The sequence below is a fragment of the Physcomitrium patens genome, chromosome 19 (assembly GCF_059467195.1).
Source record: "Physcomitrium patens ecotype Gransden chromosome 19, ASM5946719v1, whole genome shotgun sequence".
NCBI classification, from domain to species: Eukaryota; Viridiplantae; Streptophyta; class Bryopsida; order Funariales; family Funariaceae; genus Physcomitrium; species Physcomitrium patens.
The window spans coordinates 13949782-13967427 of record NC_143428.1 but is presented as its reverse complement, the minus strand read 5'-3'; the positions used below and the strand labels follow the sequence as shown (position 1 = coordinate 13967427).

The following is a 17646-nucleotide window of genomic DNA, read 5'->3' as shown; positions in this document are numbered from 1 at the left end:
ATAAAATCAAACCTCAATTAAACCCCATCCAGAGCATCCTCACAACGATTCAGCAACTCTGCTACCGAGAAGCAATTCCCATCAACAAATACTGAAAAATTCACAGCTGGTCATAGAAACGGATTGAAATTACAGCGTCCTTCCAATCCAACTCACTCATGCGACAAATTCCCCCTTTCTCTGCGTCCTCTTTAGTCATTCACTAATGTCGAAGACTGCAACAACAACAACAATAACACATACACTGCGTGAAAATTTCTATGAACCATCAGACAGTCTCCACAACCCTAAATTCAATTCCTCACATGAAACATGTAATCGTTTGAAGCGCCGGAGAAACCCTAGCGTAAAAATTGAACTGTGGGTTCTCATGGTTTTGCACTCTGTGTAGCATTCGTAGTTGTATGCATCCGAAACCGTAAAATCCGGCAGCGTCAATCAGGCTTCCACCAGAAATCTGGCAACGAAGACGACGCCGACAGTAAAGACTGGGAAGCAAAAAGGCGATGGAGATGAACAAATCCCTTTGAATGAATGCGCTTTCGTTGCCTTGGATGGAGATTGGTGATGTGGGTTTTCAAAGTGTTTGTTTAGGTGTAATTGCCAAGAGTGTCCATTGATTTTTGTTTGGTTTATAGTGATATAGTGATTTTGCCAATATATGAGGTGATTCAATCTTTCTTGAATTGTTTGGTAAGTCTTTTCTTGAGAGTGATGTTGGAAAGTATTCTTTGCATCTACTAGAGCCTATAAAAACAAACCAATAAACAAAAGTGTGGAAACAGATAAAAGTCTTGTATAAAAAGTGTAGCAAGAATTTATGGGTTTTTGAAAATGATTGTGGTTTGCAAAGTAAAAAGATGTGACTAAGTCTGGAGTTTTGATTTTCCTTTTCTAAATGGACTTGTTTTTTTGTTTTGTTTTTGTTTTTGTTTTTTATTATTTGTAATATATTAGAATAAAGAAAAACAAATGAAGTAAAATGTATAAGAAACTCTGTTGGTATATAAGCAACTCTTTTACAATATCAAGTTATTTTTATTTTTATTTTTCCATTTCTTTATATTTTTCCTTTATAATTGTATTTATTTATTTATTTTCAAATCGTTTAAAAATGAAAACTTCAAGAAAGTGATTTGACATAAACTTATAACCTTGAGGTTATAAGTTTTACTTCAAGAAAGTGATTATGAAACAATCATAATTAAAAATTCAAGAGAGTTGTAAAAAAGTGATTTTTTAATGATAACAAGTAAAGAATATAATAGATAATCAAAAAGTTGCACAATAGTGTGGAAAACATTAAGACCCAATTTTTTTTATTCTTATATTCTTATGCAATACTAACATGGTATTGTTTGCATGGTGGTATTATAAGTTTCAATGGCAATAAGTGATGTTGTCTAGGAGGTATTCTTATTTTTCTACTACTATTTAAAAAAAATATTTAAATTCTAAAAATAAATATATAGTATATACTATATATTTAGATAATAATTACACCAAGTTAAGCTATGCTATAAAATGACATAGTATTATGTTAATATCTTAAACAATTGTATCCTACAATAATAATATTATGATATTAAAAAATTAAAATTATGTTATATATTATATAATAAGTTTATTATATATATATATATATATATATATATATATTGATTGGTTCTTAGTTTTATGTACAAATAACTAGTATAGGATTAATGTTGTATGATAATTATAAAACCTAAGCAATAGCATTAGCAAAAGATACAATAAAAGCTAATGAAAGATAAATATAAAAAATTAAATATTTAGAGTTGAAAAATATAAAATTTTATTTATTAGAAGCTAATATACATACATATATATATATATATATATATATATATATATATATATCTTACAAAATTTATACCTCTTAAATAATATTCCTTGCTTAATTGATAATATTTTCTAGAAACAAAGGTTGTTTCTAGGATATAAAATTATAACCTTGCATCTTACATAACTAATAAAAAAAACGTGAAATTTCATAAATTAAATAAAGAATAAGAAAAAATTCAAACAAAGAGTGGACGAAGGTGGATTGTTGGGAGACAATAGAAAATAATAGGACTCCAACCATAGATAGGTCAAAGGTTGGTGTATTGTCAATTGTGAAGATACAAGGCAGTAATTGTGTATTTTAACAAAGAACCATGGAAGTGGAGGATTATAAGATATGTATGAAGACTATAGATATCAACAAAGAACTTGTCTACATAGCTAAGTTGGTTTATAGCACCAAATTAAGGTATTCATCTAAAAGAGTGTAGGTTCAAATATTATAATGTAATTTGAACCTACACTCTTTTAGAAGAATACCTTAATTTGGTGCTATAAACTAACTTATTTGATGCAATTTGATGCAAGGAAACTTTATATAAAAGGCCAACCATATTATAGTTGGTAGATTTGTAATTTATTGTAATATGACTATAAGGTGATAGAGTATATGAAGACCAATAATTTATAAGTCTTTTATTAAAAATATAGTAGTAAATTATTTTAGAAATTATAAATATAAGAGAATTTTAGTATTGATTTTTTTTTAAAAGAACTTCTATCTAATTTGTAGATCCATAAATAAGAAAAGACAAGGTATATTAGTTATAAAACTATCATAGTTATTTTTGGATGAAATTAAAAGATAGTTTATTATAAAAATTATTAAATAAAATTAAGATAATATCTAAAAATGAAAAATTATGAACCAAGATCAAAACCAAATTCCAAGCCTTAAAACCATGTGTTAATAGTAAACACTTGGTTTTTTATGATTGATAAAAGAACAAAATTAGAATAAAATATTTAGAAGGATTTTTTGTATGTTGGTTTTAGGCAATTTGAATTTATATTATCTTTGTAAGAACTATACAAAGTTAAGGTTAGATTTAAATGACTTTGTTTTTGAAATATAAAATATAATTTATATTTTAGAAAATTTTATTAATTTTATAGTAGATCTATAGGTGAAATTTTATAGGTTTATATAAATTTCTATTCTAAATTTTTAACTTGAATTTTAGCTCAATTGGTTGGTTAAAATTATCGGTATTCAAGTAGGATAAAGTAACAATAATTGGTGTCCAAGACATGAATAACTATAAATCTTTAAAGAAACAATATAACTCTTATGATATTCAAAGAGAGAAAGTAGACAAATCAAAGATAGATGTAAGGTAGAAATTAGAATGGCTATTGTCAAACACAAAGAGACTAGAAAATTTATTGAACTATACAAAAAGTATAAGAAAGGTATCAATAAGAGTAAATAAGGCAAGAATGAAGAAGGTTTAATCTTGCCTTTATATAAACTATATAACCAAGGGATTATTTGGCAAAGTTTTATAAATTATTTGACATGTGTGTAATTTACAAGATGAGCTTTTAACATGTATATCTATATGACCAACTTATATAACTTATAATCAACTTGTAAAGTAAGTGGTCAATATATACAACTCATATATGGCTAATTTATTGGCCAAATTTTTAACCTATCAATTACCTACAAACACTTAGAAAGCCAAATCTGCATATGTGAAGCTTCTAGGAAGCTTTATCACAAAATATTATCAAATCTATTTACTTCTATTTAACTCCTTTGATCTTTATCATTATAGGTGTGTCCATAATTTGATAATATTACTATTCTTCATTCTAGAAAAAAGTTTCACAAGGAGCAATATCATATTATGTAAAAATTAACTTCAAAATTTATTGGACATTGAGCTACAAAAGAATTTGATTTTATCTTAAAGTTGGATTAAAACCAAAAAAATAAAAAAAGTACAAGGTTTTTAGAAATACTTTAATTTTTTAAAATAATCTAAATAAATTTATCACACCATGTTTAATTTTTAATAAATTCTAATTAATTTCTAAAAAAATCACAAATAGTCTTAAAGAAAAATTTCAAAAGATATTTAAAAAAATCTTAAAGAAATCTTAAAAAAAAATTACACAAAATCTTAAAGAAATCTTTAGGAAATCCTAAAAAATCTTAATCAATATTTAAATAAATACCACAACTAATTTAAAACCTCAATAGATTTTATATTAATTATTGATCTTAATTCAAACTTCTAACATATCTTAGTTTATTAATTAAAAACAAAGATACAATTTTTTAAAAAATATAACCAAAATATTGAAAGAAATGACTTAAATTTTTTTTTAGTGTTGGTCATCTTTTTTTTCTAACCTTAATAGAAACATTCTAGCTTAAATATCCCTTTCTTGAATTATTGGAATTTTTATCAAAATTTGAAGAAATATAAAAATTTAATCAACTAGCAGTACACAAAATAAAATTTCCAATCTAATTAGAGTTTTGCTTAAACTCTAAAAATCCTTAGTGACCTTCAAAACTCAATTATTAAAATTAAGATTCACTTGAATTTCATTATTTTTTTCTTATTATTCAAATAAATTCAAATTCACAACTTACATTTAGAACAAATATGTTTACAAATCTACAAAGATTCAGCCATAAATCTACTATAAAACTCACATAATTTACTAGAATATAATTTCTTTACTATTCAATATGAAATACAGCTACTTAAAATAATATAAATTTTACAAAGCTCTCACAAAGTAAATATGCATTTAAATCCCTTAAAGGTGTTTATTAAGTTGAAAAATATACCGTTGTATTATAAGCAATTTCTATCAATTTTAAAAAATAAAAAATCAATCTTAATGATAATTGATGGTACATCTCAAAAATTTCTCCAAAATTTTAATTAATCATTCTATTTATTCATCAATTTGAAGATAGATGGTTGAAGATAATATCAAGTCTCTTCTTGTAATCAAGAAATTATATTGAATATGAAGAGAATATAATTGTGCTTCACCTTTTAAAATATATAAATATTTCTCAAAAAAAATAAAGATTTGGTCTTGAATTCAATTAAGAGTATTAAGATATTTAAAAGAATTATTCTTAATATCATGCATGAATACATTTAAAAATATACTTGATTGAATTTAATCAAAAATTGTTAAATCAAAAAATAATATTGATTTTATTGTATAGAGATAAAATTACTCTTGCTTCAAAAGAATTATTTGTTGTTAATCAAAAGTTTATTTTTTTTTATTTGGATGAAGACAAAAATATTTGAAAATGGCATTTGACAAACCTTATTGTTATTTTTGGTCAGTAAGTAATAATAAATATAAATCTTAATAAATAAATATTCTAATAGAATTTTCAATGATTTAAAGTATGTATTGACAAAAAAATACTTGACATTCTTGCAATCTATTCATTGATTGTTGCAATCTATTCAAGAAATTTTATTGCAATTCTATTCTTTTATGGTGTTGATTTTATAAGGTATTTTTTTATAGAAGCAAAAGCATTGGACTTTGATTTAGATGCAATATTGTGACAAATGGGAGTAGATTTTCATTTAAAAACCTTTTTAGTAGCCAAGATTAATTACATGATCCACAACAAAGACCTTCTTGTAATAAAAAAATTATTTTAAGAATGTTGTTATTTTCTAGAAGATTCTTTTAATCCATTGATTGTTTAGAATGTATATTCTAACAAATCAAATTAAGATGTATAAAATACAAACTTTTCTATCTTGGCATATAGTATTACTTCTCTAAGTTTTTGTAATGTATAACAAACATGAAGTTTATACTCTTTTGTGTTCTTAGAATAGTTTTGAATGTTGTTTGGAAATAAATAACAAAACCATCTAAAAACTCCTAAAATATGTCATTTAGTAGAGATTGAAAATTAATTTGCATATTTGTAAGTCTAACATGTATGACATTTTAATCATAATATTCATACTTGGTTCAAAATTTAGTCTTTTATTTCTTCTTTTATTGAAAATTAAATTATATGCTTAAATTTTATGGATTAAAATGCCACTTAAAGGTTTTTTTACTATTTGAAATGAATGTAGCATAAACAACAAAAGATGACCATTCTTTTTTGCAACATGTATGAAATTCTTATATTTATAAATAAGAAATCGGTTATATTAGATTGATGAATTATTACTTACTTAACAAAATTCTTGGTTATGCAATAAAAAAAATTAAGAATATAAGAAATTCAATCTATCAAAAGATTTTATTTTTCTAGTCACAATAAATTTAAAATGATTAAGTTATAAAAAGGTTTAATTATCTTAAATATTACTAAGATATTATAACTATTAATATATTTTCAAGAATATTTTATGCATAAAAACTTCAAAAGATAAGAAACAACCATCTATAATTTGTACATTTATAATCTCAATGTTTTTTTTTTTTTTTATTAAAAGTATTTTACATCTTTAAATAAAGTCTTTATAAAAAAAATAAGTAACGGTTTTTAAACCTACTAAGATAGAGGCTTTTTAATATTTAGGTATTAAATAAATATCTATTGCAAAACAAAAAAGAATTAAAAAAAAAAGAAGAATAAAACCTTCAGTAAATGATGCACAAGATTTTAACTATGTGGTTTTTATTAGAGTTGAAAAAATTCAATTTCTATAGATGAAAGTTAATTGTGATCCTTGTTATAAATATAGAAGTTTTATTTTTACCACTCTTTTTTAATTACTTTCTCTTAATAGGATTATAAATACTTCTAAAAATAAATTTAGATCATATAAAAGTCATGAATCTTTTTGCATCAAAAATATAAATAATAATAAATAAATAAATAAAACACTTCCAAATATGAATACACTTAGAAATTCAACTTGGATAAGTCCATTATGATATTAAAAAGGATGCAATCTTAAATAAAATTTGACTTATTATAGAATTTTAGGAAATTTCATATCTTCCATTGGCAAAGTTTTTTGACCTTGATCTCACACTTCCACCTCAGTTCAACAAAAGATGTAATTTGAGGGATAAAGATGGTTTTGCCCCACAACTTTATAATTATTGAAACCTACTCTAGCTTTAGCTTTGTGGTCATTACTCTCCATTCTTTGATTCTACTTCTATATTGTTCACTCAAAACCCACAATTGTTCATCTTCTCAGTCTTTGTCCTTTCTTTATACAATTTTCTTATAAAAGATGGTTGTTGGTGTTACAAAGTTTCTTGGTGGCTCTTGATTGCTTTTACTATAGTCGCATTTTTAGTATCCATGTACTAAAAGTTATGTAAAGTCTTTCAAAGTGACATTCTATTCTTTGGCAAGTCTTAGATCTTGAACTCTATCCAAAATGATTGCAACGTGCCATATATGCAAGGATGTAATTCCATTGGCATGACTAAGTTTGAAGCTTAGTTCAATACCTTTTGCATTACTTCAATAAATAATTTAATTCATAATTAATCATTCCTAAGCAATATTGTAGTTTGAGAAAAAAAAATATATAATAAATTAATCTATGAGAACTACTCATTTTCAAGATACTCAAATACCCAATAATGTGTTTAATTCTTAATGTGTCTATTTCATGACGTGCCTAAAGGCAAATTATTGTGCCAAAATCTACATTGCTTGCACCTTGGACCCTAGCTGCAACTAAAAGAACATAAAGATTATAGCTTATCATGTGAAAAGATAGGTTGGTAATCATCACAAAAGAATACATTTAATTTGATATTATCAAGAATACATGGGTATTCTTGATATTTGAACAAATTTTAAGGATATTTATGATCTTTTTCTATAATTTAGTTATTTATTCATTCTTCTAAAATCTAAACAAAATAATAAAAAGAAATTACAAAATTACTTGGTACAAAATGAATTACATAATTTTTTGTTTTATCTTATAATTATTATTATTTCAAATAATAAATAATATATATATATATATATATATATATATATATATATATTATTTTTATAAACATATATATGTTTATATATTATTTTTATAAATATATATCTATATATATGAATATATACTTAATAATAATGATATTTTTAAATATTAAGTTGTAAAAAAATAATTAATTACATATAAAAGTTAAGTATTAATTAAAATTAATTAATAAACTTCATTAAATTTATATATTATATAAATATTAAAGCCAATAATTTTATTCAATGTAAAGATTTTTTAGAATAAAATTTATTTCTTTTATAATATTGAAATTCTTTTAAAATAATTTTAGAGCTATTGTATGAGAATAAAAAAATAAAAAAGTTTATCATTAAAATTATTATTTAAAATAATTTGAGTAATATTTCTTCATTGATAATAGTTGGTATTTGAAATAATATCTTTAAAAAATATAAGTGTTTGGAAGAAAAAAAATGCATGTTAAATATTCTTGGGAAAGAAAAAAATAAATATTTTTTTAATCTTTCACAAAATATAATATAATCAAGTAGTAAAACAAATTCTAGATATAATTTATATTTATTCTTATAAACAAAACATTTTATAGATATAAAATATATCTACTATATAAACATTTGAAAAAATTTAAGTTTATTTATATATTTTTTAAGAATTTATCAATAAAGATTATGTATGATATTAAATTTTTATTTTAAAGAAAACTTTTACATTTTTAAAAATAAAAATCTTGTTAAAAAAATAAAATTAACTATTTTTTATAATTTATAAATATAGGTTAGGTAAAAATAACTTAAAACTAAAAAAATAAAAGATTTGAAATGAAAAAGTTATATTTTTATTAATATTCAAACTTTTAATTCGGAACTTTTAAATGTAAAAACATTGTTGTGTACTTAATTTCTTAAGTTGAGATAAAACATTGAAATGCTTAAGTTTTGACCAAAAGTTGTATCACAAATCATAATAACATTATGATGGTATTTTAATTTTAAAATATATATCTTATTTTATGATTTCTACATTTAATTATTTTAATATATTTAATGAAAAAAATATTGAGAAAACTACAATTGTTCTTTAAAAAATCTAAACAAAAAAATTCTTTGTATTTTTCATAATTATTATTAATAACGAATCTTAAAATTGAAAATTGAATTGCAAAATTTATTGGCAAGAAAATGAACATGGCTTAATAAGTACTCATAAGTAAGATTAAATTGTGGAAAAATATGAATCCTACATAAATATCAAAAGTATGAGTTTAATAAATTGTAGACAATTCAAGTGTTAAAAATCCTTTAGGATATAATCAAAATCGGCATCTTTATTTAGGATTCAATAGCTCATTTGTGTCCTTTTTATTTTGTGCAGATAACTAGTACATAAAAATATCCATGGTTTTTCTTTATAATTTGATTGTTGCTTGTACCTCATTTTCTTTCTTCCTTTCTTTCTTCAATGGATGCTCTGTCAAACTAAAAATAAATATAATATTTTAGGTTCTAAAGAAGTTTTTTTCAACTCTAGATTATATCATTACAAACACAACTAACATTGTAACTACGTATCTGTCTTCAATTTATTAAATTTACATAAATACAATTTATTGTTCTGCAACTCCAATTATATGATATCAGTTGACATACAAAAAGGCCTCACTCCGCCTTTAAGCTATAGGAGGTATATAAATTACAAATACAAAAATTAATCAAATTGAGTTCTTATTTCCCATAAAACCCTCTTGCTATTCATTTGAACGTCATCCACATTAAACCAATATATATATATATATATATATATATATATTCCCATCTGCATCATTCACAACTACGTTGTAGGTATATTCAACAACTGAGAGCATTATCACTGTTTAACACCTCCATAATTTCAGAAAGATTGCACTGTTTTCTTATTCTTCAAGTGATAATTGAGTTTAATGTCAAAAGGCTATTTGACATAAATGAGTAGTTCTGTTTCAAAACATCTAATAGGCCTTATATTTAACTTTGTTTACATCAACAGCAGGAAATGTTCTTGAGTTCAAATTTATTGTGAAAAAACGGACTTAATGAAAATAAATAAATAAATGTCTTATTTTCATATAATGCAAAAAAACTAAATATAGTTTATTAATAATCAATTGATTGTGTCAATGTCTTTTCTTAGAAAGATTTGACTTGAAAAAATTTGTAAGCCTGCTTTTCTTCTTTCATTTTTCAATTCAAAGAAGATAGAGTATTCAATGACTTCATCTTACACTCAAAAGCCTTTGATATTGTTCAGTTAATTACAATTATTATTCACGTATGTATGTATGCATGCACACAAACACACACACACACACATATATATATATATATATATATATAATGTTTTCTTGTCTTCAAAGCAAAAATAAATGAGTGAGAGATCCAAAGTCTTGAGTTCTTTACTGTGCACAAAGACATGATTTTAATATTACCATCATCATAAAAATATTCTGGCATTAATTTAATTGAGTAGAAAGACATTACACAAAATCTTTGACTGGTTGTATAAACATTCAACACTTATAATACTTACTTAACAAATAATCAATCAGACGAAGATACCATCATTAATTAAGTCTTTATATATATATATATATATATATATATATTTTTGTATTCAGAGACAATCACAATGGTTATACTTGTGATTTCGTAATGTATCTTAATTTGTAGAGTAGATGAAAAGATTGATACTTAAGTATTTGATATAATTGCTAAATAGAATTCTCAGAAAAATTATTTCTTAAAATATAATCCATTTTAGCTTTTGATAATATATATATATATATATATATATATATATTTAATTTGCTTCCTTTTTGTAATAGTCACATAATAGCCCATTGAAGTATTTGAAATTATTGTACTAAATTATTTTTATCTACATCATTGAATCTAAGCATATATAATATAATATAATATAATATTTTAGTTAGGTTCTTAGAGTTCATAATTATTCTGTCCATTTAGATTTTATTTTTTTCATTTTTATTGACAAAAAAATTCAAAATCCTGAAAAGGTAGGCAAAAGTTTGACCAATATGTTCAATAAGAGTGAAAAAGGAGCCCAATCTTGCTGATTACGGATTTGCAATCCAAAAATTATGAAATAAAATTTTATGAAGGGCCATAGGCATCTTCGACACTCAACACTACTTTTTTGTCGTATGCAGCCCAACTTGGTAGATGAATGAAGAAATGAAGCCATACAAGGAAATGATGTTGATTCTTGCAAGATAAGAATGATGGCAAGTGGCTTCACATGAAATGGTCTCAAGTTTCCCAAATTTTCAAAACTCTTCTCTAGTTTAATATTCTTTTTTAAAAAAAATGTTAATCCAACAACCTTCAAAAAATTAAATGCATACATGTTTTTTGAAAAAGTAGTTGTGTACTATGTGCCAGGTTCACTTTTAGATGTATGTACGTTTTTTATTTTTATTTTTATTGTTTTAGGAAGGCAGGGCTACAGCTTCCTCCACTTGATCATATCAACAAATTAACCATGTGGTATAAAAACATAAACTTGTTCACAATCATAATACCACCCCCAAGCCCATCACAAACCTTCATCCTCTCACCAATGCAACCTTCTCACAATACCCCATATGGTTTGTTTGTAGGGGTGCCCAAGTATCATCTCCCAAATACAAGCAAAACCCAATCTTCAACTCCCTCTTCATGAACAGTAGTTATTGTAATAGTAGTAGAAGTAGAAGTGAGTACATGGGGATTTTATTGGGGCACAGCAGGAGCCATGTCAACATGGGCCTGGAGCATGTGAGAGTCCAAAAACTAGACCACTCAATCATGGGTCCAGTTCAGATTTTGCACCTTAACTCAAGGACATGTCACCATGCTTCCCTTGCTGGGCTCTTTCCCTTCCTAAACCTCACCTGCACCTTAGACAAGTAAACTAACAGATAGACAAAACACCTGCAACATTATTAATATGATTATTATTATTATTATTATTACTACTACTACCACTTAGTAGCAGATAAATGAGACCCCAGTTTTGCATCTTCAATGCTGCTGCAGGTAGACACCTATGCTGTGAAGTTTTTGCAGCTAGTGTTTTGGAGTAGTAGGGGACAGTGATCTTGGTGATTTACTGCTGCAGAGTTTGTTGATTTGTGTATACAAATCCAGTGGCTGGGTTATGAACGTTGTCGCTAATCATAGAGTTGGAACAGGGAAACACGGCATGAGAAGGAGGGAATGAAGGAGGATTATGATGCTAGTGGTCAATGGGTGTGTGCATCATCTCTGCTAATAAAAAGGGGAGCAAACTGTGCTAGACCCGAGAGAGGATAATCTCAGTCTCCGTAGTAGTTACTGAAGACGAGACCGACACGTCTAATGGTCACCCATTAATGGGTAGCTTCATAATGGGTAGGTACGAGCACGAAACACGATCACCTCAGGCAATAACTACTGTCACCCTCCCGGTTGATTCAAAACCAACGTCAAGGACTGAGACTACAGAATTAAGGACTGCGGCAAAGGACTTGCGCGCTTGCACACAGCTGCCCTGGGTTTTTATTAATAGGAGGGTGATCCTGCTGCTGCTGTTGCTGGGAGGAGGAGGAGGGTGGAACATGACCCAGCAGATGGGGATCCCATGAGCACGTCCGAGAGAATGTACCAAATATCTACTGAAGGGGAAGCTTCTGAAGACGCTGATCAGCTTGGAGACCTAACTACCAGTGAGTGCCACACAAACCCCAAGGGAGGCATGATCCGGAAAAACTGCATGCTTATGAGATAATGCAACCACTGGAGCATTAACTGGAGAGGGAGGGAATCACAAGCGCATGGTGCATTCAATCCCACAAAGTACAAGTAGCTGGAGGGGTAGTTATTTTACCTGCGGTGTTCCAAGCTGGCAGCATCTGATCCTCGTCCCTCCTGATTTTTCAGTTTTTCGAACTCGATCCGTGATCAGCTTGATACACAGCAGTTAGAATTATGAAAACCGTGTCTATGCAAGTTTGCTAGCTCAACCCACTTGTGTACTGCCGATCGGCGACTACGATAATTGTCTTGTACGAACAAGATGCCATCTCCTAGTGTAGTTTGAGAACTTCACAAGTAAGCCCATTGTGTGTTCAGACTCCGCATCGTTTTGTTTACAAATAACGTGACTGTGATGAACTACTGTCGTCACCAACAATGCCAAGGACTGACTGGTAATGCGGAGAGAGCAAGATCTGACCCAAGTGTTAAGCATTGCAGATCAAGAGAGGGGCCAGAGCGAAGAAGATAGTTGATCAGAATGGGGGAGGGGGGGACAAACATAAATTCTGAAGGGATAACTTTATGAAGAGGGGAATTCGGGAACCACATTACATCTTAAATTTCAGAACAGTAATAATCCTTCGAGGCAAGAGTGTCCTACGTCTTCACGAATGTCTCCAATGTCAGCGTAGTCGGTGAAAGTGCGAGAGCGTGGCTCTGCAATCGACTCCAATTCAATGCACGCAGTTGGTTCATTCGCAATGAGCTGAACCAATCTTAGTCCCCCCCATCTTATGAGATTCAATGTAACTAAGTAATCTAATGAGTGTACGAGATAAATGACTTCCAAACTAATACTAACGCTACTCATGCTAATCTGGAGTCAGTGGGGAAGGGGGGGATCATAGCTAGCCGTCGAGAAGGAAGCTCGCTCGCCTAACCTCAAGATACTTTACAGACAGGAGTCATCCATTGTCTTGCAGATCATAAGCCAGCCAAATGGTCGCGGCATCGTGTGTGGAACTACTAGGGGATAATCTGGTACTGAAGCTGGCCGATAGACAATCAGACTGAAACCTATCCTGACTGGGTCGAACTCTTTAGAATTCTAATCTAAAACGCTAATAGAAAAAACTACGATTACTTCATATTCCAGAATGCTTGGAATGAGACAAAGCAACAACGCAGCAGAAACGGATTGTCTTATTGTGGTGATCAAATCGAATTAACTTACAAGGCCCCTCGAAGTCGAAGAATTATAGAAGTCTCGGGCAGCCCCAAACTTCGTGCCATGGACTGCATGGCAGGTTGGCTCTGAAATTGTGGGGACTGCCAGCGCTCTAGGTGGGTGGGTGGGTGGGTGGCAATTCGATGGAAACTGAATATTGCTGAGCACAGAATTAGTACTCAACCGCATGGAAGATGGAATGAGCATTATCGGATCAAGCAATGCCGTGGAACCAGCTCGACGACGTCTGGGGTACTTGATCAGAGACCAATAACATGGACCAGCTTCCCTCTAGAGGATCGTGTCAGATATCGCCTAGTGCATGGTCTGCGTCAAGATGTTTTTATGGCTTCTTGCCCACTGTGTGCTTGTTGTTATGCATCCAGACCTTCAACACATGTCGCTTCACACCCACGGTAGTGCAAAACTCCTGCACCGCGGCCTCATCATGCTTCTGAATGCGCCACCCGAGCTTCTCCGCGAATGCACACATCTTGTCCTTCTGCTCCGTGGTGAATTTCGTCCGGAAACGCTTTTTGATCGCGGAAGGAGACCTCATACTCATCATCATCCCTCCACCGCTGGTGACATTCCCGGGGCCGTCGTCCTGCTCATCACTGTCAGTCGGGCCACCAGCGCTCAATGCCGCCATCGCGAGAGGGGTCATCTGCCCAGCTACACTTGCTGTCAATGCTAGGGTCGTAACTGGAGTGGTGGATGTCAAGGTCGGGGGCTGGCCCGTATTGACGATCCCGGTGCCCAGTGGAGCTCCCATTTTCGGCTTGCGCTTGCAATCGCACAAAACCTCCCCCTCGACTTCACGCCGGTGGAAGTTGCGGTGGCAGTTGCACGCTGCGCATCGGAGCGCGTCAACGGAGCCCTCACCGCCACCAGGCATGAACTCCCCGCACCCATCCATGGCGTGGCCTCCCATGCCAGCCGCGTGGTTTTTCTGGCACTCGCGGTATCGCACGGCGCCCTTCTTCGCTGCATTCGCCGCCTTCGTCGAGGCGGCATTCGACTCCGTGACCGCGGTCACCACTGCCTGGCGTAGAATCTCGCGCGCCTGATCCGTGGCCACCTGATCGGAGTTTTTGACGTCGTTGTATTTAGTCGGCACCGAGCCTCCATTGCCGCTGGGCGTATTGTTCTGGTTCAAAAGCTTCAGCTTGGTGGCACTTGGGAGGTCATGATGCAGCGCGTGCGGGTGGTGGTGGTGGTGGTGTTGCTGCTGCTGATGCAGTGAAGTTGGAGTGGCGTGATAGTTGGATGCCCCTAGTGAGGGTAACATCATAGGAATGGGAGCGGGCAGCGATGGTAGTGGGGAGGTTTGCATTTGCGGTTGTTCTGGTTGTGGCTGATCGTTACTGCTCTCGTGGCCGGACCCCAAATCCATCTCACTGCGAAACCCTCTGCGCTCCTTCGTCTCCCTGACTTCCTAATTCTCCCACCACCACATGTCAGCTCTCCCCTCCCGCGCCTCTCTCTGCAAGTTCCGTCCCGCCCCTTCACTGTGTGCTCAACGCGCAAATCTTCGGGATTTTTCTTGTTGCGTTTGTACGAGCTGACCATATATACCCTACTTTCGGACCACGTCGCGGGCTGCTTTTCCCCTTGGCTAGCTGGTGTATATCACGTCAACGCTCAACTCTCTTTCAATGACTCCGCACTACACCGGCTGGCTTAGAACGTCGCCAGCAATTCAGTAGACGCTATCCAGCTGCTTTGGCTTGGTGACACAGTCGATCGTAACACATCTACAGATGTCAGAGCTCCGAAGAGAGAGACTTCGATAGCAGAAGTCTTCAAAATAAATCAGTGCGGTCGGGTGCAACACAAGCTGGGCCAGTATTCGACTGGTAAACCAATGAGACAACTACCTGCTTGTTCACCCTACTCACTCAGAGCCAGTGCTCGCACACTATGTCCCTCAGAAGCCTGGTACATATTTCCAGCACAGCTTCTGCTTCGTCTTCTCATGCTAAGACCGAAGCTCAAGGACACCGAAACGCAATCGCAACGCTCTCGAATTACTACCTCATCCGTGCGGTTGCGTCTTGTGAAACACACCACCTCACATGGGATGCAGTTCAGAGGCGGGAAATATCAGCTTGCTTTAACTCAAGAAAGCAAACAAACATTAAACGAACACAACCTCGCAACCCAAGCTGAGTATCCTGGCTCTTCACAACCCCAGGGCTCGCAATTAGCAATGAGCCTGCAGAGCTCGACAGCCAGAAGTAAGAAGAAAAAAACCAAACAAAACTTCAGAAAAACCAAAAGAAAAAACTGGCATGTGAGCGCAAAGCGGCCCTTTATATGACACACCGCTCATGTGCCACACTGTCAACGCTTTGACACGCGCTCACTCACCCTCTTCTCCCCCCCCCCCCCCCCCCCCCCCCAAGCTCTCCCAGGTGATATATCTCCAGTATTTCCAGAAATTATTTCTCCCTCTTCTTTCGAAAAGACCGCAACAAAATCTGAACAGTTGCAGCACCAGGAAGTTTCACCCCCCACCCACCCAAACACTGGCGCCAGTTTCGCACCTCGATTCTAGACTAATACAACTGCCTGAGTCGCAATTGTCCTAATTGCGGCTCTCTCTTTGCAACCTGGCTTCCCCTCCTCAAAGCCCGGCCAGCATGCTCCTTTCACTTCAGACAGAATCTAAGAATCAACAGAAGCTCATCGAAGTCCACCCCACCAAGTAGAGCTGTCCGACCGGACCCCTGGATCCTCCCACAAGAGTAGGGGAGCAGCCGGGCGAAAGAAAAAGTTTGCGCGACACAAGGGGAATGAAAGGAAAGGAAAGGAGAGGGGGAGGGTAAAGTTGTTGCCCTTCCTTTGCCTTGCTTAACACTGTGAAATCTCAGAACTCACTCTCTCTCTCGTGCCTCCCCCCTCCAGTGCTGCTCTCTTCTACCACAACCACCACAACTGCCGCTACTGCTGCTACTACTACTACTGGAGGGCGGGGGGGGGGGGGGGGGGTGGGGCATACCCAGGCGTATATATTGTACAATCTAGATGATAAAGACAACCAAAGACACGGAGACCTGCGGGTAAGGTTTTATACCCTTGTGCTCCCTCGCCCTTTAATAACGCTCCCCTGCTTCTCACCACACCCTTACTACACCTTGTTACCATTTACATCATCATGGCTGTCGTCGTCTTCATCATCCAGGGAGCGGAATGAGTCACTTACTGCCAAGCCTAGAAATTAGGGGTACCGTGACGCAGCTTCACAGTTTCTGATCATGTGAGGAGGATTCCGAGCAGCTCCTGTTTATGCCTCTGCAGTTGTAGTTGCGGTAGTATTTGTTAATATGGATTGGATTCAAAGGATTGGTAATAACAAAAGTATGCAGTTGACATACTGGACACTGCGTACCTTATTCCTTAAAAAAAAACAGATGGTAAGGTGTCTGAGTTTGTTTGTTTTTTTTGTTTTTTTTTTGTTTCTTTTTTTTTATTATTTCCCCTTCCAACATATTTAGAAGTGTATGCCAAAATAAGCCTTCTCACTTAATACAGAATTTGACGGTGACGGTGATGCAAGGTGGAAGAGGCTCCAAAAACACTGCCGTGCCTGTTGTACTAAAGGGCTTGTGGAGCAAGAAGGACTCTGTTTTGTACAGAGAGATCCTTCACGAATGAATGGGTTTTGATCAAAACGAAAAACTTCGGTGTTACGTCATTGTATATAACTTGAACCTCATTTATACGAACACGTACCATAAAGTTTTAAAAACCTTGAATAAAATTCTTAGAACAAACTTGGGTTCCATCTGCACCTGCACTTTTTTCGTTCCAAAATACTCTTTAA

At 32.5% G+C, this 17646-nt stretch overlaps 1 protein-coding gene across 1 annotated transcript; it reads right to left on the bottom strand.

Annotated features, from left to right (window-relative positions):
• Window positions 1-13151: 13151 nt before the first annotated feature.
• On the bottom strand, window positions 13152-16780 carry LOC112272756 (zinc-finger homeodomain protein 1). The gene has a single exon (XM_024500834.3). The coding sequence runs from the start codon at window positions 15211-15213 to the stop codon at window positions 14161-14163; it is 1053 nt and encodes a 350-aa protein (XP_024356602.1). The 5' UTR covers window positions 15214-16780; the 3' UTR covers window positions 13152-14160.
• Between the last annotated feature and the right edge of the window lie 866 nt (window positions 16781-17646).

Bases quoted from the DNA above. Each gene is read 5' to 3' on its own strand.
- LOC112272756 (XM_024500834.3), bottom strand. From the start codon at position 15,213: ATGGATTTGGGGTCCGGCCACGAGAGCAGTAACGATCAGCCACAACCA.